Source organism: Peromyscus californicus, unplaced genomic scaffold (assembly GCF_007827085.1).
Source record: "Peromyscus californicus insignis strain IS unplaced genomic scaffold, ASM782708v3 Scaffold_4__1_contigs__length_199733344, whole genome shotgun sequence".
NCBI classification, from domain to species: Eukaryota; Metazoa; Chordata; class Mammalia; order Rodentia; family Cricetidae; genus Peromyscus; species Peromyscus californicus.
Window position 1 is genome coordinate 40721370 of NW_026294562.1, and position 24464 is coordinate 40745833.

A 24464-nucleotide genomic window follows, 5' to 3' on the forward strand; every position below is an offset into this window, starting at 1 on the left:
TGGACAAAGTGACAGCAATTTATCAAGTGGTGCTGGGAACCAAACCCGGGTCCTCTGATGAGAGCAACAATTGCTCTTACGCGCTGAGTCATTTCTCCATCCATCCACTGTATTTTTTGAGGCAGAGTTTCTCACTTCACCATGAGTAGGCCAGTGAACTCCAGGGATCTATCTCCATCTTTCACAATGCTGGACACTAAGCCTGGGACTTGGGGAGGTACTAGCAATCGGACACAGGTTCTCATGCTTGTAGGAGAAGCACTTCACCAGCCTACAAGGACACTGATTTATATTTAACAACGTAATGAATTATAACTTTCTGTAGTAGTGATGAGGTAGGTAATGAGGTGCAGAGAAGACAGAGGTGTCACTGGTAGGATAACAGAGCCTGTCATTTCCCAGAGCTGTTTTCCAAACCACTGTGCTGATACCCTGGAACAGGACCTGCCATATGGGTGGGAAATGAATCCAGGTTCCTATGTATGAACATAGAGTGCAGGCATGATAGGTACGTATACAGACACACAGATACACACAGATACACACAGACAGACACACACACACACACACACACACACACACACACACACACACACACACACGCCATTCTGGAATTCTGGGCTATAAAAAGATGGTAGGACTAGACATTCGAGTGTGGTAAAGGAAGCGTGGCACTGGAACACAATGGCAAAACAATAAGTCAATTCTGGCCTTGGTGCTTACACTGCACAGGTCTATTGCTCTTCTTTCCTGAGGATTCTGAGGATGACTTTTTAAAAAGAGGGCGGTCTTCAAATGTGTCCAGATCCTAGCAAGTCACATAATTCATACTGTTCAACTTCCGTTTCATAAAACGTACCTGAGACAGAGCAAGGGCTAGGGCTGCAGCTCAGTGGCAAAGCACTTGCTTATTACATTTTCTTACTTCACCAGAGGTCCTGATCTCGAGCACTGCCAAACACGCTCCTGTGGTTTTCTGTCTTTTTTTTTTTGTTGTTTTTTTGAGACAGGATTTCTCTGTGTAATAGTTCTGGCTGTCTTGGAACTCACTCACTCTGTAGACCAGGCTGGCCTAGAATTCACTGAGATCTGCCTACTTCTGCCTCCTGAGTGCTGGGATTAAAGATGTGCACCACCAATGCCCAGTCCAAGCTCCTGGTTTTAAGTGTAAAACAGACGTAGCTTTGTCTTTCCCTTTGAGACACAGTCTTGCTTTGTAGTTCAGGTTGGTTGCCACCTGGCAAATGTGGGGATTACAAGCATGGACCACAATATCTAATGGACAGTGATCTTTTCAAGGATGATTTTTCCCATAGGATTTTAAAATGAATATCCTTTATAATTAAAGGAATTTGGGAGCTGGAGAGATGGCTCAGAGGTTGAGAGTACAGGATGTTCTTCCAGGGGAGCTGGGTTCAATTCCCAGTTCCATGGGATCTGATACCCTTTTCTGGCCTCCACCGACACCAAGCACACACGTGGTACATAGTCATATATGTAGACAAAATATGCATACACATAAAATGAAATAAAAAAAAAAGAAATTAAGGAAGTGTCTTTTCTTTTTTAGTTTCCAAAGAGTTTTAATGGGGTAAATGATAGAAAACCAACTTTCTATTCTTGAAATAGTTGTTTTGGTAATAATATGCATAATAACATTTACACACTGCTAGACTTGCTTTGCTAATATTTGCCCAAGATTTTTGTACTTATATACATGGTTGAGAATGACTTCAAGTGTGTCCTTATCTCTCTCATTACATTTTCTATTAAGGTTATATTAAACTAATACAGCTTAGTTGGGGAGTTCCCATACTAAAGAAAAATCAGTTTCTTATGACTAATACTTAAAGATTATTTTCATATTCGCCTACAGTTTAAGGGCCATGTCTTGCTGTTTTTCCCTCTTTTAACTTTTGTAGTAACCATGTAATGATATACACCCATAATCCCAGCAGTGGGAAGGCCGAGCCAAGAGGATTCCAAGTTTAAGACTAGGTTGAACTGTATAAGTACATCCTATCTTAAAAACAACAAAAACCCTTTGTCACTATTGAAATGTTAGAGAATGAAGTCAGAGAAATGGCTAATCACAAAAGGAAGCTGTTTAAGAGACACAAAGTACTGAATATTAATTGCACAATGTTTGATATGTACTCAAGTTTTGAAATTTAACATTCACTTTCAACGTCCAGAGGACACATGTAGATACGTAAGCCTTGAATAATGTATATAATGGAAACTACTGACTTGCAAAGCTGGCCTGAGAACTAAGCAAGGTCTAACAAGTATCTGAAATGTAAATTACACTGCGGCAGTGAGGAGTGGCGACTGAAGTGCCATCAACCAAATGACTTTGTTTCCACAAAAGACTGGAAGACTGCTTGGACATGCTTAGGAGAGTATGGGGAGTGAGAGACAGTGGCACAGAAACCACCTTTGAAGCTGACCCAGCTTCCGGCCCTTGAACCTGGCCCCCATCTCACGGCCTTCTCTCAGGCCTCTCCATTTTACTTTCTTTTGAACCCTCTTGTTCTAGTTTAACATTCCTAGTCGCTGCTCAGCTGCTTTCTAGCAGTCCCACTGTCTTCTACCAAGACAAGACCTTCAGTTTTGGGGCTTGACATTTTAAATCAACCTCAGATCCATGCTCAAAGCACACACACCATCTACTCTGCGCTGACTTTACACCTAGACAAGACAGTAAGTAACAGAAGGTGTGGTGGTATTGTATTCCCCAAAATATTGTACACCCTAATAAACTTATCTGGGATCAGAGACAGAACAGCTACTAGAAACAAAGGCTAGAAAATGATGGCACTCACACCTTTAATCCTAGCACTCCAGAGGTAGAAATCCCTCTGGATCTCTGTGAGTTCAAGGCCACACGGGAAATGGCCAGGCATGTTGACACACGCCTTTAATCCCAGGGAGTGGTGGTAGAAAGCAGAAAGGTATATAAGGCGTGAGGACCAGAAACTAGAAGCATTTGGCTGGGTAAGCTTTCAGGCGTCTAGCAGCACAGTTCAGCTGAGAGCCATTCGGATATGAGGACACAGAGGCTTCCAGTCTGAGGAAACAAGACCAGCTTGGGAAGTTGGCGAGGTGAGGTTAGCTGTGGCTTGTTCTGTCTCTCTGACCATCCAGCATTTCACCCCAATAACTGGCCCCGGGTTTGATTTTATTAATAAGACTCTCTAAGATTCCTGCTACAAGAAGGCACTAGACCCAGAGCCAGACAAACTGGCTATCTACTGTACATTGGTTAGATGAAAGATTAGTCACCAAGCTGAAAAATCTTTGGATCCACCAGGGGACCGGTATGCTTTGTACCTGAAAATGGTCCTTTCTTTTTAATGATTAATGTTACACTTTACATCAGTAAATAACTTCTTTTAAAACATTATAAGCCATGGGCAGGCTTATTCCTGAGCACTGGGAAGTTTAATAGAACTAATGCTGATGCAAGAGGCATATTCAGAGTGAGAGTGAAACATCACTGTCCAAAAGCTACCATTAACGAGAGTAAGTAGATAACCGCATACATGCCACACAGGAAATCTAGCCTGGAGCTGTGGGAGAGGCTTAGGAGCAACATGTATTTATGTTCCTCCCTTTACTATCTTTTGTGAGTGCAGGGCTCTCTGGGTAGACATCAGTTCCATGATTACAAGCTACTGCTTACAAGTTTTAGCCTTTATCTACCCACAACTTCAACAGTATACTTACGGGTTTCACAGGCTGCTATCAGGGAGGTATTCTTAGATCTAGACTTCAAGAAGTTGTAACTCCTTAAAGACTGACTAGACCAGTACTCATATGTCTAAGGCTCATGTCCCATCCAAATGAGTAAATATATTGTACATATATCATTCATTGAATCTTATTCTCAAGAGGCTTCTGCCTTTTGTAAAAACAAATGTGGAGAACCTCCACTCCACTGATTTTTCTTTTCTTTTTGTCAAATAGCCATGTCAAGCCTGGGGGATAAGTATTTCATAACACTCCCTAGCTGTGGAAGAGGTTATATAGATGTCCCACTTAAGGCCGAGCATTCAACAGTCAATTATTTTCATCACTTTGACCAGTATGAGTTTGTGTAGTTACTGCTGATAGTAGAAAAATGAAAAATCTCATGCCAGGTGGATCTCTGTGAGTTTGAGGCTAGTCTGGTCTACTTAATGAGTTCCAAGACAGTCAGTCCTACATATTGACACTCTGTTTTCACAAACAAACCAACAAGGAAGCATCTCTGACAAAAGTTGGCAGCTCCACTAACTAATCCATGGGCACAAATATAAATATTTTGAAGACATTTAGGTAGGTACAATATGTTCAATTAAAAAAGCAGAAGTAGTAGTTTGCCCCGTAGGGCCATGAATGATCTCTCCAGCCATGAGCTTTACAGTATCAGATAAAAATTTGAGGTGGAGCACACCTCAAACCAAATTAGAAAGGATTTGGTTACCCCCACCACAGACTTGTCACCATTGTGCTAGTGGGCACATTTTGCCTAGCCAGAATTAGTTCAATATTTAAATATGGTATTACTTCGAGATTTAAGTACAGCAATAACTAACATATAGAGACTCATGTAATGCTAAATGTAAAATAACTTCACACCATAAAATTTCAAGACTTAAATTTGAGTTTGTTTTACAGTCTCCCTTTAAAAGAAGTGAGAACACAGCAAATATATTAGTTTTTCTTTTAGAAATGACTACTAGCGAAGTTCTGGAAAGTATTTTAGCCAGAGCTGATAGAGGTCAACAAAGTGTTCTAAACTGTTGGCCAAGTATGGCAACAAGGAAAGAGTGGGGTGATTTGAATGAAATGTTCCCATTAGTCTTGGGGATTTAAATGCTTGGTTCTCAGTTGGTGGCACAATTTGGGGAGGTTTAGGAGGCGTGGTCTTGTCAGAAGATGTGTGCCACTGCAGGTAGGCTATGGGAGCTTAAAGACTTGAGCTATTTTGAATTTGCTCTTTCTGCTTTGTGTTTGTGATTCAAGATGTGAGCCGCTTCCTGGGGCTATGCCTTTACTCCACCACCACGGGTTCTAACCCACTGGAACCTGTCAGCTCAAATAAATCTTCTGTTAAGAGTTAGTTATGTGTCTTATCACAGCAATAAAAAAGTAACTGAAACAGAAGTTGGTACCAGGGAGTGGGTTACAGTTGTGACAGAATTTGGAACTTCAGACAAGAAAAGTGGTTAAATGCTACAAGAAGAGCCTAATGGGTTACCATAGTAGAAGCTCAGAAGACAGTGGTGGTTAAGAGTTACACAGACTATGGAGGCCTAGCTCAAAAGGTTTTCAAAGGGAACAATACTGGCAATTGGACTAGAGACATTCTGTGATAGTTTAGCAAAATACGTCGTTACATGTCCTAAGAACTTGCCTGGGGCTATGGACTAGTAGCTCAGGGAAATTTCAAGACAGCCTAATATTAACAAGTTGCATGTTTATTTTGAAGAGGAAACAAACACTGGCAATCTTAATGTTACAGCCAAGGCATGTGCTCGAAGAGAAGCTGTAATTGTTAAGGAGGGTATAGCCATTAAGGAAAGATACGATTTGCACTGCTTATTAGCTTTTCTACTCTTCTGCAACAGTTCCTGGTTTTGACAAAAAGCTTATTAAGTAAAAAAAGGAACAATGCTGTGGGATGTTCTGTATGGCAAATGTGTTGCTAATTAGTCAATAAATAAAACACTGATTGGCCATTGGCTAGGCAGGAAGTATAGGCGGGACAAGGAGGAGAATAAAGCTGGGAAGTGGAAGGCTGAGTCAGAGAGACACTGCCAGTCGCCACGAAGACAAACAGCATGTGAAGATGCTGGTAAGCCACGAGCCATGTGGCAAGGTATAGATTAATGGAAATGGATTAATTTAAGCTGTAAGAACAGTTGGCAAGAAGCCTGCCACGGCCATACAGTTTGTAACCAATATAAGTCTCTGTGTTTACTTGGTCGGGTCTGAGTGGCTGTGGGACTGGCGGGTGATAGAGATTTGTCCTAACTGTGGGCCAGGCAGGAAAACTCTAGCTACAGAACAACTTAAAATATAAATAACAAATGAAAACCTTTTGGAAAGTAAATGTGAATTCCTTCTACTCACAAGTCCTCTGAATCTGAACCTATACTTTCTTAAAAGTAATGAACTCTGTGCTTTAAAAACACCTTGAGTGGGCCTTTACAGATCTTTTGAATTTGAGGCCAGCCTGGTCTACTGAGAAAGTTCTAAGACAGCCAGGGCTACAGAGAAACCCTGTCTCAAAAACAAAACAAAACAAAAAAACCAAAAACCCACCTTGATAGCTTCCTTCTATACTTCAAATAAAACTGAACTCTCTACAGGTTCTCAAAGGTCTTGTATGAATTGGGCTTAGATCACTTCTCAATTAATCTTGGCGCTTTCAACTCACTGCTGTAGTTTACAGGGTTCACATACGCTTTTATAGCTGAACACTGTGCTGCTCCCTGGCACACATTTACATGTGGGCTTCATTAATGTCTGCATATTTGCAATTTGTTATTTTTAACTATGTGTTTGTGTATGGGTATGTGTACATGAGTATATGTATTCACAGAGGCCAGAGGCATCCAAACCCCCGGACCTGGACTTACAGGCAGATGTGAGCCACTTGATGTTGGTGCTCAGAACTAAACTCTGGTCCTCTGCAAGAGTATTATGTGTTCTTAATGGCTGAGCTGTCTCTCCAGGCCAGTGTCTATTGTCTTTACTAGATCGTGTTTACTCCATGAAGTCAGTCACCATATTACAAAGACTACACATACTATAAGTAGAGATAATGCCAAGCAGGTTTTCAAGAAGGAGGTTATTTTGTTTTTCTGAATTGGCATTCTAAGCACTAATATATACATATTTGTGGCTTAAATCTTTTCTGAAAACTAGCACCACTGTGTTTTGTTTTATCTACATTTCACTCTGTGTATTACAAGAAACCTACTTTCTGAATGCTTAAAATCTAGAAGGCAATCAAGTGAACAGACCACTGAGGTGAGAATTACTATTAGGATAATGCATTACATTGCTAAACAGAGACATATATTGTGGTGGTACTGTGTTCCCCAAAATATTGTGTACCCTAATAAACTTATCTGGGGTCAGAGAACAGAAAAGCCACTACATACTTAGGATAGGCAGTGGTAGAACACGCCTTTAATCCTAGCATTCCAGAGGCAGAAATCCATGTGTTCAAGGATACAGCCAAGCATGGTGACTCACGCCTTTAATCCCAGAAAGCGAGCCTTTAATCCCAGGGAGTGGTGGTAGAAAGCAGAAAAGTATATAAGGCGTGAGGACTAGAAACTAGAAGCATTTGGCCTGGTTAAGCATTTGGCTGGTTAAGCTTTTAGGTTTTGAGCAGCACAGTTCAGCTGAGAGCCATTTGGATATGAGGACACAGAGGCTTCCAGCCTGAGGAAACAAGATCAGCTGAGAAGTTGGCCAGGTGAGGTTAGCTGTGGCTTGTTCTGTCTCTCTGATCTTCCAGTGTTCACCCCAATACCTGGCTCAGGTTTGATTTTATTAATAAGAACTTTTAAGATTCATGCTACAATATATTACCTGGTTAAGTCCATTAACTATAGCATATAAAAACCAATTCTATACCAACTCATCAATTATAGCTCTAACATTACTTACTATATAATTTTATACATCAAGCTATGCTATGTATTCTTCATAAGGCTGCAAAGTCTTTAAAACATTTCATTTGAGGGGCTGGAGAGATGGCTTAATAGTTAAGAACTTGTACTGCTCTTGCAGAAGATCTGAGTTGAGTTCCCAGAATTCAGGTCAGGTGGCTCCCAACTCCAGTTTCACGGGATGCAATGTCTCTGACTTCCATGGGCACCTGCATTCACATGTACACACTCACAAATACTAGCATATAAAAACACAATTTAAAATATAACAAAACATATCAAAAAAGTGTCATAGGAATGAGGGACTGGAGAGATGGCTCAATAGTTTAAGAGTATATAATGCACTTACAAGAGGACCTGAGTTCTAGTCCCCAGATCCACACTGGATGGTTCACAACTGCCTGTAACTTCAGCTCCAGGGAGAATTGACATGTCTGGCCTTCGTGGGCACCTGACACTCAGATGCACATATCCTCCTCACATTTATAAAAATAATAAAAAATGAATCTTTAAATTACAATGTGCTATCTGGAAGGGGGAGGGTGGGCAACAAGATAGCTCAGTGGATAAAGGGTTTGCTGTACAAGCTTGATGACCAGAGTTCAATGCCTGGAACTCATAAAGGTGGAAGGAGAGAATCATCTCCACAAAGTTGTCATCTGATCTCAAGAAGCATGCTATGGTACCCACTCCCCAATATCATATACATACACAGATAAAAATAATAATAAAAAATGTCATTCAGATGGTGGGAAAGAGTCAAGGGTTGAGGGTTCTAAATATAGTGTTCAATGCCTGTAATTTACCACTTGGGAAACAGAAACATGTGGATCTTGAGTTTCAGGTCATTTTGGGCTACATTAAAAAAAAAAAAAATCCCAGACGAATCGCATCCTTCCAAGAAAGGACATGCCTCAACCCGGTGCGCGCGTGCGTGCGTGCGTGTGTGTGTGTGTGTGTGTGTGTGTGTGTGTGTGTGTGTGCGTGTGCGTGTGCGTGTGTGTGTTGCCATCTTGGTCAGCTTAGTCTTTGAAGAGATTTAAAGCTTTGAATTGGCAAAAATTACACATTCCTGTATGCTTAAGAGTTTTTGAGATGATGTAATAACTTTGAAATGTGTGCTTACAGGCAAGACTGATCTCCCTGAAGCATTCATTTTTAAATGGCTCGGGGCCATTTAAAAACTGAATAGTTTGTTCCTGCAACCCTAGGGATAGCACATGTCCCTTAGTTGATGCAGTATTAACTGATGCCCCAAACATCACAACAGCTGTACATGTAACTTTGGAAGTGTCTTCCCTGGTCATTTACTCAAGATGCTCAGCTTTAGCTACTGGAGACCTCAATTGTAGTAGCCTAACTAAAAAATGTCTCGTCAAGAATCCAAGTTCTTCCCTGAAGATGGAATGAGAAGAAACAGTTAAGAGTTGTTATTTTTCAGGCACTTCAGTTTGTCACTATAAAATATTTTTGGCTGTTTAACGATGAACAGAATTAACAACAGAGTTAGATGTGGCACAAAACTTTAATTCCAGCACTCAAGAGACAGAGGTAGGCAAATCTCTGAGTCCAGCTCCATGCATCCCCCCAATAAATAAATAAAACCACAGAAATATAACAGTTTTTATGAACACAGTCAAATCTTCAGTCATAATGGATTTTGTTTGGAAACTGTAATGTGCTTTTGCATACAGAGTTGCTATTTTGTAATTATTTCTAGGCAGTGGTGGTTTGAAGATAGTGCTAGTTTGTGATAAAGTTTTCACCATTCTTTGGCAAAACAGAGTTACAGACAAATTAGATATGCCAAATAAATTTAATACGAATATAATTTATTTACTTATTTGGTCAAAGACAGAGTCTTGCTAATGTGGCCCAGACTGGCCTCAAGATCATGATCTTTGACCTAAGCCTTTTCAGTGCTGGGATTAGGGGCATGGTTACCAATCTTAGCAATTTTTCTTTATAAAGCCAGTCATGTTTAGAAGTGGGGAGTGTATATCAATTTTAAGCCAACATATTTTTATTTAAAGAGATCCTTCTATTCTGAGGTTGTTTTTTCTACTTTTATAATGTTAAATGTTATTTGAGAAAACCAAAACATTTTATAAAAAAATTAAACAATGCTAATAGGTGTTGTTTTTATTTCTTTGAAGTGATTTTACTAGGCAAAACCTAAATAGCCTTCTCATCTTTTTTTGCAAATAAAAATTATTTTAAATTAATTACACTCATTTATATGTTCACATATCTGTGTATTCATGTGAACATGCATGTGTCTCAGTGTCCATGTGAAAGTTAGGACATGCGAGTTCCCAGAATGCAACTCTAGTGATCAGTTTTGACAGACTTTTTGCAAAGAAACTGGTCTTGCCGAAAGGTGGTGGTGCACGCCTTTAATCCCAGCACTCAGGAGGCAGAGGCAGGCGGACCTGAGTTCGAGGGCAGCCTGGTCTATAACTTGAGTTCTGGGACAGTCAGAGAAGAAAAAAAAAAAGAAGAAGCTGGTCCTAATACATCAGTTTTTAACCTGGGGCCTGACCTTTGGAACTAGACACATGCGCATTCAAATCACACCTTTAGTGACCCTGTGTATGTGACCTTAGGCAATCGGCTTCTTAGTGCCTCAGTTTTCTCAACTGTGAACTGCAACTCTGCTGGGAAGATTCAAGTCTAAACATTAGAAGTTGATCAAATCATGACTACCTCCTTTCTCCTGAGAAAGTTTCACTTATAATGATCAGAGATTCTCCATTCATCAGTCATATGAACACACACACACACACACACACACACACACACACACACACACCCACACACACACACAAAATGAGAGACAGACTCCCATATCTGAGTTTTTTCAGCTACAAATCTCTACTTTTCAGGCCTAAAATGAATTGTCATCTAGTATCTCTTCTATTAATTTCTTATAATACCAAAGTGCAATGAGTTTTTATTCAACTTTAATGTGTCATTTTGGTATGATTACTATTGTTCTTTTCTTCCTTCTTAAAGCTAATCTTCAACCTCAATTTCTGCAGTCTTCAAGTATTTTTTTTTCTCAGACAAACTGGCTATCTTTTTATTTCACTCAAACTCTCGATTCCCTTCCTCACAAAAGCTATACCCCAACCTTGCTACTACCCAAACAAGGCTAGCCTCAAATAATTCTGCTAGGGTTAAAAGAATGAGCCACCATGCTTGGCTAAACTCAGGGCTGTCACACACTAAGAACACCAAAAATCTATCTAAATCTTACTTTAAAAAAAAAAATCTTCCCATTAAACTCTACACTCTAAATATTTCAGTCTGCATTTGCTTCCTTGTACTTTCTGCCACTTTCAACCAACCCTTCTTTCCCTTGTATCCTCCATCAAGCCTCTCAGCCATGTCTTAACTATGTTCCACTAGGCACTCTAAAATCACTGTGCAATTTCTACCACATAGTTATTGAATCAATCCTCTGCATTGGCCAGGTGATGTCGCCTTTCTGTTTACATTTGTCAATATGCCTGTAGGCCCTCATCAATAAGCTTAGTTTTTAGGATGCTATAGAGGAGTCCCTGTGAATCCTGGCCTCTACTCTTATTTACTCATTAATTCTCCTGAACATGTTGATCTTGGAAACTGCACACGCTCGTTTTTGTTTCTGTGCATTTGCATATACTATTGATAACATCTCTATCATTCCCCTCCAAATAAGAACTCCACCTCCCCCACACCAAAGCTTTTATGTAAAGTTTACTTCTTTCTCAAGGGAAAATAAAAATCTGCCCTGAACTGTCTGCTTTAGATACTCTCTTCAAAGTTTCACTTTGATTTTTGTATTTCCATGTTATGAAACAAAATGTTTTATGGTTCCTAACAGATAAAATGATAAAGCTAGTACCCTAGCGGTTTATACTGGAATGTCCTTTATGAACAATAAGTCCTCACTAATACTACCTTCTTGCTCTAAACATTTAAGTAATAATAGATATACTGAAGTCTCTTAAGCTCTAAGTAAAATGTAACCTGTAAACTGGGTGAACAAAATGTAATCAGCTATTTGGGTATCTGAGACAGGAAGACTCAAGGCAAGCTTGAGATAAACAGCTGCCACTGTCGCGGTCCCTTTGATCGGCAAGCTCGGTATTATCAGCCCGGCCTACTTTGTATTATTTCAGATACAAGCTACCAAATTTTACACACACACACACACACACACACACACACACACACACACACACACACAGACACACACACACACACACAGAAAGAGAGAGAGAGGGAGGAGAGAGAGGAGAAAGGAGTGAAAGGAGAGGGAGAGGGAGAGGTTACCTTTATCTGTACACTGTGTAAGATACTAATCAGAAACAAAATCTAGGTCACAATCTGGGGACAGAATTCTTTGGAGGTTATTACACAAACTGTGTCAAATTATCTCAGTTTTCAAAGCATACTTAAGGACACCCTAAACTCAGAAGCTAAGCAAGTTTATTACAACCGACTGATAAAGCCTTCCATTTTTGTTCCTGGAGGTATATACTATTGTTTTGTCCTATAGGGATTACCCACAATAAATCAATGAGGCTGTTTCAATTCTTTCTTTATCCTGATCTTCAGTAAGTATACACCATACTCAATTCCTCCTAGTGCTAGGGATTATACCTAGGGCAAGTCATGACTATTCAAGACTACTTTCAAGGAGCTATTATATCCCCAACCCTGTATGTATTTTCTAATTCCTACCATTTCATGTGACTATATAGCCTCAAAATAAATCTGAAATTCCCCAACAGAGCCATACTAAAAAGAATTCATTAGCCCCAGAGACACCATATTTTTAAGGATAAAGTCTTGCTACTCTATGATTATTTCTAACACTTCTCAAATATTTTGAGGAGCTCTATGAGGGAAAAATTAAAAACAAAGTCATAACCAGAATATTAATTTCATGTTTCCCAGTGATTTTCCAGAAGCTAAACCTAATGATTTATAGCTTATGTATTTTTGCTTTTAAGTGAATTTTAGCAATATTGTAGAAAGGGAGGGGGGAAAAACCTAAAAAAATGACCCAATGTGGTCCAAATTTGCTTTGATTTTATGGCACTATGTGATTCAGCAGCCTCAGTAGTTTTCAAGTGCAGGATGAAACATACCTACTGCTTTCATCACACTGAGATGTGTGGTGATTAATAAGCTAATGCCTGCAATACAGTCTAAAGCTCTAATTCAGAGAGATTGTATAAACACAAAACACTCAACAAATCTGTAAAGGGTAACTTCCAAATGCGTAAAGGTTTAAAGGTTGTCTGTGATTGTAAGTTGATGAAACAGTCAGTACTGCACTGACTGGTTCTTCCCATAAATATCTCAGAAGGGGTGAGATAAACTTTATCTAACCATGATGCAGATAATTATAAGCTGTGACATATACTATGAAAACGAAGTACAGAGTTCCACATGAGAATAAAGTGAGGGTTGGGTCCTTTTACTTATCTCTTAATCTTAATAATACTTTCCTTACTTTGTCATACTTTTATACACGAGGACACCAAGACTGTAAGTTTTTAAGTTAATTAACTTTTCTAAGCTCACACAATTTCCAAGTGGGAGAGCCAGGCACACAGGCTTATTATCAAGACTGTTCTGTCCACTCTTACTGGATTCTACTACTATCGGAACCCGATTCCTTCACTGCTGGCATGACTTGGCTCATTCTTCCCTGTTCAATGAAACCTATCATGACCACCCTACTTAGTAGGTCAAATTGTGTCCTTTGCTCTCCTGGACCCTCTTCAACTTATTCTGAAATATCTATCACTTTCTAACATTATGAGATATTTTATTTGTTATACATATTAACAGTGATCCTCTGCTAGATGCTAAGTTCTGGGAACAAGTTAGGTACCTTTATTTATTTTGCTCATGAGCCTCCCTTCACCACCAAAACCAACCCTACAATAGTGAACAGTGCATATGCAGTGGACACATTCCCACTTTTCCTCTTTAGCTGTCCAGAAGAAATTGTTTAAATGTTGTTTTATTTATAGTTCCCCAAGGAAACAAAACAGGCCCTATATCTGAGCCAACTTAGCCCTAAATATTTTAATTTACTCTGACATTTTATTCTAAAGAAGCAGAGACTAGAATTATGGGTATTATTAAAAAAAAAAAAAAAAACTAACCAAAATGAAAAAAAGTAAAGTTGACTGTGAAATGAGAAGGATTCGGATACTGACCAGTGACAAAAGTGCCTGCCATGTTCTATGCATCTAGAAGCTGAATGTGTGCCAGATGGAGCATAAAATGGAACATAAGATTCGGAGTACAGCTTGAGCATACCATGTGAAATGAGTAATCTATTTTGAAATATTTTTCTTAGATTTTACTAGCTGAGCATTCCTAACCTGAAAGTCAGACATCCTAAAATTCTTCAAAAATCTGAAACTTTTGACCATTTATGCCAGTACTCAAGAAAGTTGTGCATTTCAGAGTACAAATTTTCACATTAGGGATGTTCAATCTGTACTCTAAAGGAATGGTTGCAGATTCCAAGAAACATTCCCTCTCTTAAAGAAATAGTGCAATGATAACAGTTATCAAATTTTATTATTCTTTAAAATTTTATTATTCATTGTGTACATGTGTATGAATGTGCTTGCACCCACATAGTACCCATGGAAGTCAGAAAAGGATGTCAGATCCCGTGGAGCTGGAGTTTCAGGTAGTTGTTAGCCACACAATGTGGGTGCTTGGAACAAAACTCATGTCTTAAATCCAGCCCAAGAGTTGCCAAATTTTAATTTTCGATATTGGGATACTAACAAAATACAATGATCACCACTATAATGTTAGCAAACATTTAAAAAGTCAGTTTCAATAAAAAGGTAGTTTCTTTCAATGAATAAATTTAATTTGTAAGTCTTTTATTACAGGAAAAAATTCACATGAATTTCAGATCTTACTTTTCTGTGATAAAGTACTATTGACAAAAGCAGCTAAAAGGGAGAAAGTTAATTCTGGCCCACAGTTCAAGGGACAGTACATCCATCACGGTGGGAAGTCAAGATGGCAAGAGCTTAAAGCAACTGGTTACACTGCATTCATTCACAATCAGAAAGCAGAGAGGTAAACACACTGGTGCTTAGTTCCCTGCTGTGTTCAACAGCCCAAGACCCTGCCTAGGGAGTGGTCTCACTTGCAAGTAGGATGGGTGCTCCAGGATCAATTAACACAACCAAGGCAATCCCTCACAGGCATGCCCAGAGGCCCATCTCCCAAATGAGTTTAGATTTTGCTAAGCTGACACCACCAATCATCACAAGATCTAAGTGTGAAAACACGAAAGTTTGACACTAAAATAAAAAATTCTAAGCGAGGACTTAGTAGGCTAAATCGAAGACTGCTATTAATCTAAGACCAGCCCAGGCTTCATAGTAGGACTATTTCAAAACATTGAATAAATGAAATCATTGAATTAAAAACTATTAATAAAATGATATTCAAAGTGGAAGCCACCCTAAAGAGTGGAAGAAGGTATCTTTAAAACCCCAATATGTTATGCAGAAAATAGAGTAAAACTGAGCAAAACAAACAAACAAACAAAAAACCACAGAAAAAGAATACATCTATCCAAAAATAAGTCAAACTATTACTAACAATAATACAAATAATTGGAAGATGTGAATGAAACTGGAATTAAAGTACCATTCCATCTTCCTTAGAATGGCAGAAACCAGTAAGTCTAAAGTATTAATAAGGTAGAAAAACCTATCGCATCTATTACTGGCACAACCACTCCAGACAAAAAACTGGCAGTTATCTACTAAAGAGAAGCTCATACTCTGTGGTCTAGTAATCTATGACTAGATTATGTTTGAGGGTAATCTTTCTTACTAATGGCCTTCAGGTACAATGAATGAGGTACCACTAACCCAAAAGCTAGGTAGAAGAAGGTACTTTCTTTCCCTGTAGGAAGATAATGCCATGGTGGTGCTAGACTTGGTGAGATCAGTAGTTCAAGGCCAGCAGAGGATACACAACGAGTCCCTGATACTATACCTCTCCAATCAAACCAAAAAGATAATGCTGCTCCAAGTCCCATGAGTTTTAACTGCTCTACTGGACATTCACTGGGAGAAGAGGGAGGAAAAACAAGATCAACTCCAAGTTCATATATTTCGAAAAATGTACTCACTGCCTAGTTATATTAACACAGATAATAACAAATAATTTATCTTGTGTGAAAAGGGAACTGTATTCTGTTTTGCTCAAACTTTAAGGGAAGTATAATAGTTCGAATGTAACTGGCCCCCATAAACTCACAGGCAATGGCACTATTGGGAGGTGTGACTTTGTTGGAGTAGGTATGGCCTTGTCAGAGGAAGTGTGTCACTGTGGAGGCAGGCTCTGGGATCTCATATATGCTTAAGCCATGCCCAGTATCTCAGTTCACTTCCTGCTGCCTACGGATCAAGATGTAAATATCTCAGCTCTTTCTCCAGCACCAAGTATGCCTGCATGCCATAATGTCCCACCATGATGAAAATGGACTGAACCTCTCAACTATAAGCTCCCTCATGCTGGGGGATGGTCTTTCTGTATGCTGTGAACGTGTGTTGCCACCATTGGCTAATAAAGAAGCTGTCTTGGCCTATGGCAAGACAGGTTATAGCCAGGTGGGAAATCCAAGCAAAGATACAGGGAGAAGAAAGGCGGAGTTGGGGAAGGTGCTGCCTGTCGCTGGGGAAGCAAGACGTAATGGAACATGTGTAAAGCCACAAAGACCTGGCCACACATAGATTAATAGAAATGGCTTAATTAAAGATAAAAGAGCTAGTTAGCAATAATCCTGAGCCACAGACCAGTTTGTAATTAACATAAGCCCCTGTGTGTTTATTTGGAACCGAGCAGCTGCAGGACACATGAAAACTTCCGGCTACACCCCCAATTAAATGTTTTCCTTTATAAGAGTTGCCATGGTCATGGTGTCTCTTCACAGCAATTGAAACCCTTAGGCAGAGAAAATCACTTGTCATCAACAGTGCTGCTTTTCGTGTCTGAAGGCAATTCAGTAGACCAATCAGAATGGACAGTGATGCTCCCCTCTGGTACGGAGTACCTGAATTCAGCAATCTTTTTTAGACTCTAATGTGGATGCTGCAACCCCCATTAACCTTCTGCATCTGAACCAGTGGGAGAGGGCCCGAGGCACTGAACACCTAACAAACTCCTGGGTAGTTTTGATACTGTCGATATGAGCAAAACCTGAGCATAGCTGTTCTAGTATTGATCTGGGAAATATGCATTTTTAATTATTTTGGTATTTTACTAAGAGCAGTTTAAAAAAAACTGTTCAAGAATTTTTTTTTTTTAAATAAAAAGAGAATATAGGGCCAAGAACCAACAGTTGGAGACGTATTGAGTACACACTTAAATACACATATGGGAAGACATACTGGTAGTGGTGGTGTTCGCCTCTAATCCCAGCACTGGGGAGGCTGCGGTTGAGGATCTCAAGTTTAAGGCCTATTTAGGGTCTCCCTGTCTTAAAAAACAAAGACAGGGAGACCTTTTCAGAAACCTGTTGCTAAGCTATTTTCTTGTGCAAATGCCAGAGCATATACACAGAAAGACACCAAGGACATTACTAAGCAATATAATTTTGAGACTGCTATTGTACACATAGTTGGCTATAGAACTATTTGCATGAGATAGCAGTGAAAACAAAACAAATATGGAAAAATATGGATGAATCTTGGCCAAACTGAGAAAATAAGTTACAGAAAGATATAAACATCATGCTTAAATAACTTAAGATCATCAAAATTAAATATATATATTTAAGTATAGATATAATGCTCAGGGATCTGGATGCTGTTTACATGACAACAGCAAGAAGGCGTGACAATTTAAGGTTAATGACTGGAGTAGGAGAAAGGCAGTAAGACTTGGGAAAATTTACAATATATAGGGAAAGTGTCCTTTTGATTTGCAGTTGCGTTTCTTCAACTAGATGAAAGGCACATGGATCCTCACTACATTTTATGCCACCACACTGATACTGCTATATTGTCACCTTACAGAGACTAAAGAAAAACTGCTCGGTATAGACATGGTACGGAAGACTGCTTCAACATCAAGGATTAAGGACAAATCAAAAAATTTGGGTTCAAGTCAGTTCTTATTGTCTAACTTTAGGCAATTTAAGTAATTCATTTCTCTGATCTTAATCTGTAAAAGCCAGAAAGTCATTTTTTCAGCTCACAAGTCTGGGACAGACAAGGCAATGTATATGAGAGATCCCTAACAGGGTAGGAAAAGAAGATGTTATTTTGAGAATTACAAGGAAAATTGAAGTTAGTGTAGAAGTGAAATCTACTGGTAAATAAATCGATGAAATTAATAAACCCTAAATTTCCTTGTCAACACTTGTTAGAACACCAATACAAACACAGACACAAAAGTTTGCCAATTAGTACTCTTCTCTTAAAAACTCAGCAGGTGGAACATTTTTAAATTAAAAGAAATTTAGATTTCTTTTCATGTGTATGAATGTTTTGTCTGCATGCATGTATATGCACCAGGCCTGGTGTCCATGGAGATCAGAAGAGGGTGACAGATTGCCTGGAACGGGGGTTAGCCATGGTTATAAGCCACCATGTGGGTCCTGGGAAGGGAACACAGGTCCTCTACAAGAGCAACAAGTGCTCCTCCTAAGCAGGTGGCACATTTCATTAGTTTTGTATTACTAATGTAGAAACTGATTCAGACTAGAACAGCATGCCTGGAGTTGTAGACCAATTTGATGACAGAATAGGACACTAAATGCTTCATTCTACTGGGTTTATTAAGCCACTAAAAACATTATCTTGTCCTAGTATTTTATGGTGATTGTATGTGTTGGGGGTGGAGGAGACTCCGCTTTTTCAGTTGTCCTTTTATTCATATACAAAATGGGTGATGGTACTTAGGGAAACAAGCCACATATCAACCAGGGTATTGTACACCAAGAGACAAATTTAAAGCTGCCTAGCTTGCTTAAAATCTAATCCTATCCTTGCCAATTAACCTTATTAATACTAGACTAGGAGAAAAGAGAGGTCAAAATATGAGTGAGGGTGCTACTTCTTCCCTCCTAGATTTGAAATAGTAACGAAGGCACAAGAGAGATTTTCAACTTCCAACGCGATTGCCTTCACCGTTTTCCTTTTGTAATGCCCTTCATCCAAAAGAAAATGCAGTAACAAGCATGGACACGGACAATAGTGGTGATGTCCAAAACACTGCATTGGCTATGAGGAGGTATGTTACCCATCTGAATTCATGCGCCAAATGTATGGACACAAATTCTCCTCAAAATAAATCTTCATTAATCGAAAATCCCCGTTAATGTAAGCAAATGAATGTCATCACAAACCGCACCTGATGTTCTACTCAAGACTCAGTAGGTAGTTTCAAATGCTGGCCCAAATGTCCAAAATTCTTTTTACACATTGAAGGCTTGAAAATGTAAATGAATTATCTTAGGGATCAAGCACTACATACTGCATAAAGAATACCTTTCATAAACTCCTAGGCAAAATTTAAAGGTCACCCTTTCCGCACCCCGTTATCCTAATCTTTTCTTACCGAATCGGCTTCATGTTGCCTTAAATCAGAGCACCGTTGATGGAACTCAATGTTCTGCTTTTGACAGAAATCTCACCTCGACTAAGGCTCTGAACGTTTTCGTTTTTTTAAAACAAGAAGCCGAGGTTAAACTCTCGGGACGTCCCCCACACACACTACGGTCTAATTTGACACAACTTTTTAGGTTCAGTATTTAACACAATTTCAAACTCTCCAACTTTCAATTCAAAACCCAACCTCCTCGAGTTCCCAATCACGGAGGATAGAAGTTCAAGCCATCGAAAGCAGCTCCCGCGACAGGCGGAGCGGGATACCCCGGCTCCAGCTCCCGACAGACTCCATTTGAAATCGAGGCTGCCTGGACCCGGACACCCACCGAGCCGAGCGCTAAGGGCCCCCCGAGTGGCCCAGATCCAGGGAGGGGAGCTGCACCCGACCCCCATCTTGCGGCGGTCCTCCCTGCGGGAGAGGAGGCCCGGGACGCGCCGGTCTCCGCTCGGCAGCCCCTCTCCGGAGCCTCCCGGCCTGATCCCCCGGCGCAGAGCGGCGACTCCCCCGGTGGCCCAGCAACCCGGGCCCCACGCACCTGCAGCTGGGCGGCCGCGGCCGCCGACGCGCTGTCCTCCGCGGGGCGCCGCCGCCCGCCCGCCCGCCGACTCTGCGCGCGCGGCCCAGCCAAGCCCGGCCCGGCCCGGCCCGGCCCGGCCCGGCGAGGACGCGAACGAGCGCTGCGGTGGCCGGGCGCGCTTGGTGGGGGGCCCCTCCACGCGCGTTCGCGTTCTGCTGACTAACGGCCCCGGCGCGAGGGGCGGCCGCCGCCGCCGGGGCTCTCCGGCCTGAGGTCCCGCGCGGCCGTGGTCGCCGTCCGCAGCGCAGGGCCGCCGGTGGCTTCTCCGCAGCCCGCCTCCCTCGGCGCCTCCTGAGCCCGCCTGGCGGCGGAGCGCGCGGCCGCGGCGGGCGGGCGGGCGGGCGGGAGCCGGGAAGGACGCGGGCGGAGGCGGGGGAGGGTGGAGGGGGGGCGGGCGAGCGGCGCGCGCGGCCCCGGCTGGAGCTGGTCACTGACTACGGGAGGGCGCCGAGGCTGACCCGGGCTCCGGGCTGCAGGCGGGGCAGGGGGACCGGCCTCGCCCACCTTCCACCAATCACAAACCGCGCAGCCGAGTCGCTACGCTACCGAGCCGCGGACAGGCTGGGAGCGCTCGGCAGGAGGCGGGGACTGCGGAAAAGAAGAGCCAATAGGAACGGGGGGGGGGTCCCCGCCCCTCCGCTGTGATGGACAGCCGCGTTCGGGCCAATGGGGGAATTCTAGATTCGAAGAAAGCCGGACTTGCTCCCTAGGTCTGAGGAAGGCTTTCCGCGAAAGGGGTGGTCGGAGAGGCGCCGCGCCGAGCGGCGGAGCGTGACCTCCGTGATGAGTCACGTGGGTCGACCCGGGGGGGGGGGGGCAATGGGACGGAAGGAGTTGAACTTCTTCCGGGTCACTGTGGAGAGGCTCAACTTGGGGCGGGAGTTTCTTTCCGCTTCCCTGTAACATTAAGGCTGCACCGACTTAAGGTGCTTGTGAATTTGTGATGAGTTCCCAGAAAGGCAACGTGGCTCGGTCCAGGCCTCAGAAGCACCAGAATACGTTCACCTTCAAAAATGACAAGTTCGATAAGAGTGTTCAGACCAAGGTAGGCTCCTGCCTGTTGTACTGACTGCGATTCCAGGAAAAAGTGATTGGAAGGGGAGAGAGGAAATGAGAGAAGTTGGCCAGGGTGAGCGTGGATTGCAGCCCAGTTAGTCTTGGCTGCATTGCAACCCTGTCTAAAACATTTTTCCCACGCCCTTTCTTTGACTTGGCTGGGTTCCGTGAATACATCCTATGGTCAGCACATTTCACTAGTAGCGCCAAGATTGGACAGGGCAGCCTTCATCCAACCTAAGGTACCGATGGGGCAATGGAGCCCTTGGATGCTCCCATCTGGATCACGCCCCTGCAGCAGGAAACTGAAGATTATTACACGAGTGTCTCTTTGCAGTTCTTCTCTATGTCTGTGCAGCGACTGTTTTTCGAAAACTCCAAGCCCATAGGTTTGTAGGGAGTACGATCTTAGCATCACTGTCCTCACCAACAAAATGTTACTTCAGGTTTTGTTGAGGTTGTAAGCGCAAACTGTTTGGCTTCTGTCAAAATGGTTGCTTGCTGTTTATACAGTTATTGAATTTAGCAGAATTTGTGTAAACTGGAAGAAAATTCAGACTGTTGAGGTAACGAGGTATGCATGACTAGTGATTTTCTGTGGATAGAGCTCCCCTTCCCCATAACAATATGGAGAACAGATAATCGGCTTTAGTCATCCTGGAGGCCAGCTTTACATGACATAAAGTTAATATTTACATAAACAAGAGTTGATGTAATTTCCTCAGTTTGTTTCTTGAAGTAATTTAATAATTTCTGTGACGTTAGCCTCAAATGAGAAATCTGGTGGTATTATTTTGAAGCTAACAAAGGAGTAAGTAGTCTGGGACATAGCAGGTGGTCGGCAGGTGGTTAATTTTAAAACGTTAAGAAAGCAATCTATTTATAGTCACTTGTACTCTTTTTCCCTTTCGTTGGTTGTCACATGTTTAATAAACACCTTTCATGTGCAGGGCTCTATACCCATGGGGGTGGGGGTGGGGGGTCAGTGCTCAGAAACATTGATTCTGTCTTTATGGAGCTTGTAGTTCTCTGAGTGATACGGACAATAATCATCAGATCGATCTGTAATTACTGATTTCAGTAGAAGTTGCTAAGGGGAAAGGCAGGCAGTTTAGTGAAGAAGAGTAAAGAAGGGCATTTCAAGTCAGGCCTTCAGAGCACATGCTAGGTTAGCAGGCACTGGGTCCATTAACCTGCCGCCTGCTTTCCCTGTGTTCTAGAAGAACTTAGGGAGTAGAAGTTGGTAAAGAAAAGTGGATCAGTCCGCACTTTGGCCCAAACTGCAGTGGGGGTAGTCGAGTATAATTTCCTGCCACTGTCCCTGTAGCATCTTAAAATCTGTAGAGAGCTTTGAAAGAAGACTAGACCTGATTTAAATAGAATTGTGAGATACACTAGTTAGTTCTTTCCCGAGAGGAAGAAAACTGGGACCCCAGGTTAAACAGTTTTTAAATTCAAGACTGGTCAGACGAAATGGAGTGTTAGGGAACCTTCCCCCTACTCCCACACTGCCTCCACTTGTTTTTAACCTTTTGAGACAGTCAGGCTGGACTTGAACTTGCAGCAATCCTCCTACCTCAGTCTCCTGAGGTGTGTACCACCATGCCTCGCCATGGTAGACGTTTTATTAGGATGTGTATCTAGATAAAGTGTCTGCTCTCATATTTGAATATATTGTAGAACAGGAAAGGAGCTTGCTCAAGTCTTCCAAATGGCCAACAGGTCAGCGTACCAAAGACCTTTCAGCTTAATATGAGGATTATCTAACAGTAAAGTAGTGCATGCTGGGCTTTGTGACCTCCCATTTTCTGAGGCCCGTTTTTATGGTCACTGATCAGCCATGCCATCAGGCCACTTACAGGTTTGAAAAAGGCAGTGAGCAAAAGAGATTTAAATCTCATTAAATTGAGATTCGTTGCGTTGTTGATTCTGTCTGGATAGCTTCACTTCCTTTACTGGAGAGGAGATGGTGTGTAATGAAAATAACACTGGTAATGTGGAACGTCATCTTCTGGGAGCGACCTGGCCAGTGACCTCCTGAACCCTTGGCACCTGTGATTATTACCTGTGAGACACATGCACGGGATTGGGCCCATGGTCTGTCATGGAGTGGAGAGGGACTTAGGAGGCATCACCTCTTCCTGAGTGTATGTAAGCTATCCATGGTTGGCCGATGGATGCTGAGAGACATATTCTTTGTGGGGTGGCCACATAGCAGTTGTCTTTGCTCTTGTAAATAGCCTATGTTTTTGTGAGATGATAATTAAAATTGAACTCACTGGTTCACTGAGCTCGACCCAGGAAGAATTGTTTCTTTGTCCTGTTGTTTCTTCATCTCCCCAGAAGTTCATGCAACTGGTTTAGCAGAAGAGAGACCTCACATTAGTTCTGTCATTTTTACTCTATAATGCGGGGTTAGTACTATGTCTGCTCTTAACATTCCTGTCAAGATGGTTGTGCGGATCATTAAAAAAGTTGTTCTTAAGAAATAGAGATACAAATTAAGCATGGTGGCTTTCCTAAAGGATGCTGGCTTTCCTAAAGGATGCTGGCTTTCCTAAAGGGTGCTGACTTTCCTAAAGGATGCTGGCTTTCCTAAAGGATGCTGACTTTCCTAAAGGATGCTGGCTTTCCTAAAGGATGCTGGCTTTTCTAAAGGATGCTGGCTTTCCTAAAGGATGCTGGCTTTCCTAAAGGGTGCTGACTTTCCTAAAGGGTGCTGACTTTCCTAAAGGATGCTGGCTTTCCTAAAGGATGCTGGCTTTCCTAAAGGATGCTGGCTTTTCTAAAGGATGCTGGCTTTTCTAAAGGATGCTGGCTTTCCTAAAGGGTGCTGGCTTTCCTAAAGGGTGCTGGCTTTCCTAAAGGATGCTGGCTTTTCTAAAGGGTGCTGCCTTTTCTAAAGGGTGCTGGCTTTTCTAAAGGATGCTGGCTTTCCTAAAGGATGCTGGCTTTTCTAAAGGATGCTGGCTTTTCTAAAGGATGCTGGCTTTCCTAAAGGGTGCTGGCTTTCCTAAAGGGTGCTGGCTTTCCTAAAGGATGCTGGCTTTCCTAAAGGGTGCTGGCTTTTCTAAAGGGTGCTGGCTTTTCTGGAGGGTGCTGTGATGTGTGAGAAGACAAGAAATGGATGAGTGGAGAGTTCCAGAGTCCATTACAGGGCACAAAGGGCTGCGTAGGTTTTTTTTTTTTCCTTTCTCTCTCTCTTTTAATTAAGAGAATGGAATGAATGTGGATCAGTGAATGAATGGGATCTTGAGCATAGCTGTGCAAACTAGACACCATGTCTTTCTGAAATGATGGTAGGAAGTGGTTGTGAAGGACTGTTAATGCCACTGGGCGGAGTGGTAACAGGCCTTTAATCCCAGCACTTGTGTGTGGCGGAGGCAGTGGGATCTCTGAGTTTGAGGCCAGCCTGGTCTGCATACTGAGTTCCAGGACAGCCAGGGATATGTAGAGAGACCCTGTCTCAAAAAACCAAAGAAAGAAAGGAA

General features: G+C 41.9%; 3 protein-coding genes across 4 annotated transcripts in view; 1 reads left to right on the top strand and 2 right to left on the bottom strand.

The window, feature by feature from the left end:
* Abhd17b (abhydrolase domain containing 17B, depalmitoylase) overlaps positions 1-19949 on the bottom strand; it is a 34831-nt gene extending 14882 nt beyond the window's left edge. Inside the window, exon 1 of the mRNA XM_052761194.1 lies at positions 19876-19949. The gene's annotated coding sequence lies outside the window, so the exon portion shown is untranslated. The remainder of the gene's footprint in view (positions 1-19875) is intronic.
* Positions 19950-20076: 127 nt separating this feature from the next.
* LOC128095414 (uncharacterized) lies at positions 20077-20823 on the bottom strand. Its single transcript, XM_052714312.1, has 2 exons — positions 20464-20823; positions 20077-20421 (listed from the first exon to the last, which is right to left on the bottom strand). Exons 1-2 carry the CDS (start codon positions 20821-20823, stop codon positions 20077-20079), a joined length of 705 nt encoding a protein of 234 aa, XP_052570272.1.
* CUNH9orf85 (chromosome unknown C9orf85 homolog) overlaps positions 20740-24464 on the top strand; it is a 56626-nt gene continuing 52901 nt past the window's right edge. Inside the window, exon 1 of one of the 2 annotated variants that reach the window (XM_052761196.1) lies at positions 20740-20962. In XM_052761196.1, coding sequence (XP_052617156.1) covers positions 20861-20962 — 102 coding nt within the window. In that variant the 5' untranslated portion in view covers positions 20740-20860. The remainder of the gene's footprint in view (positions 20963-24464) is intronic. The other variant, XM_052761195.1, reaches the window with a different exon arrangement.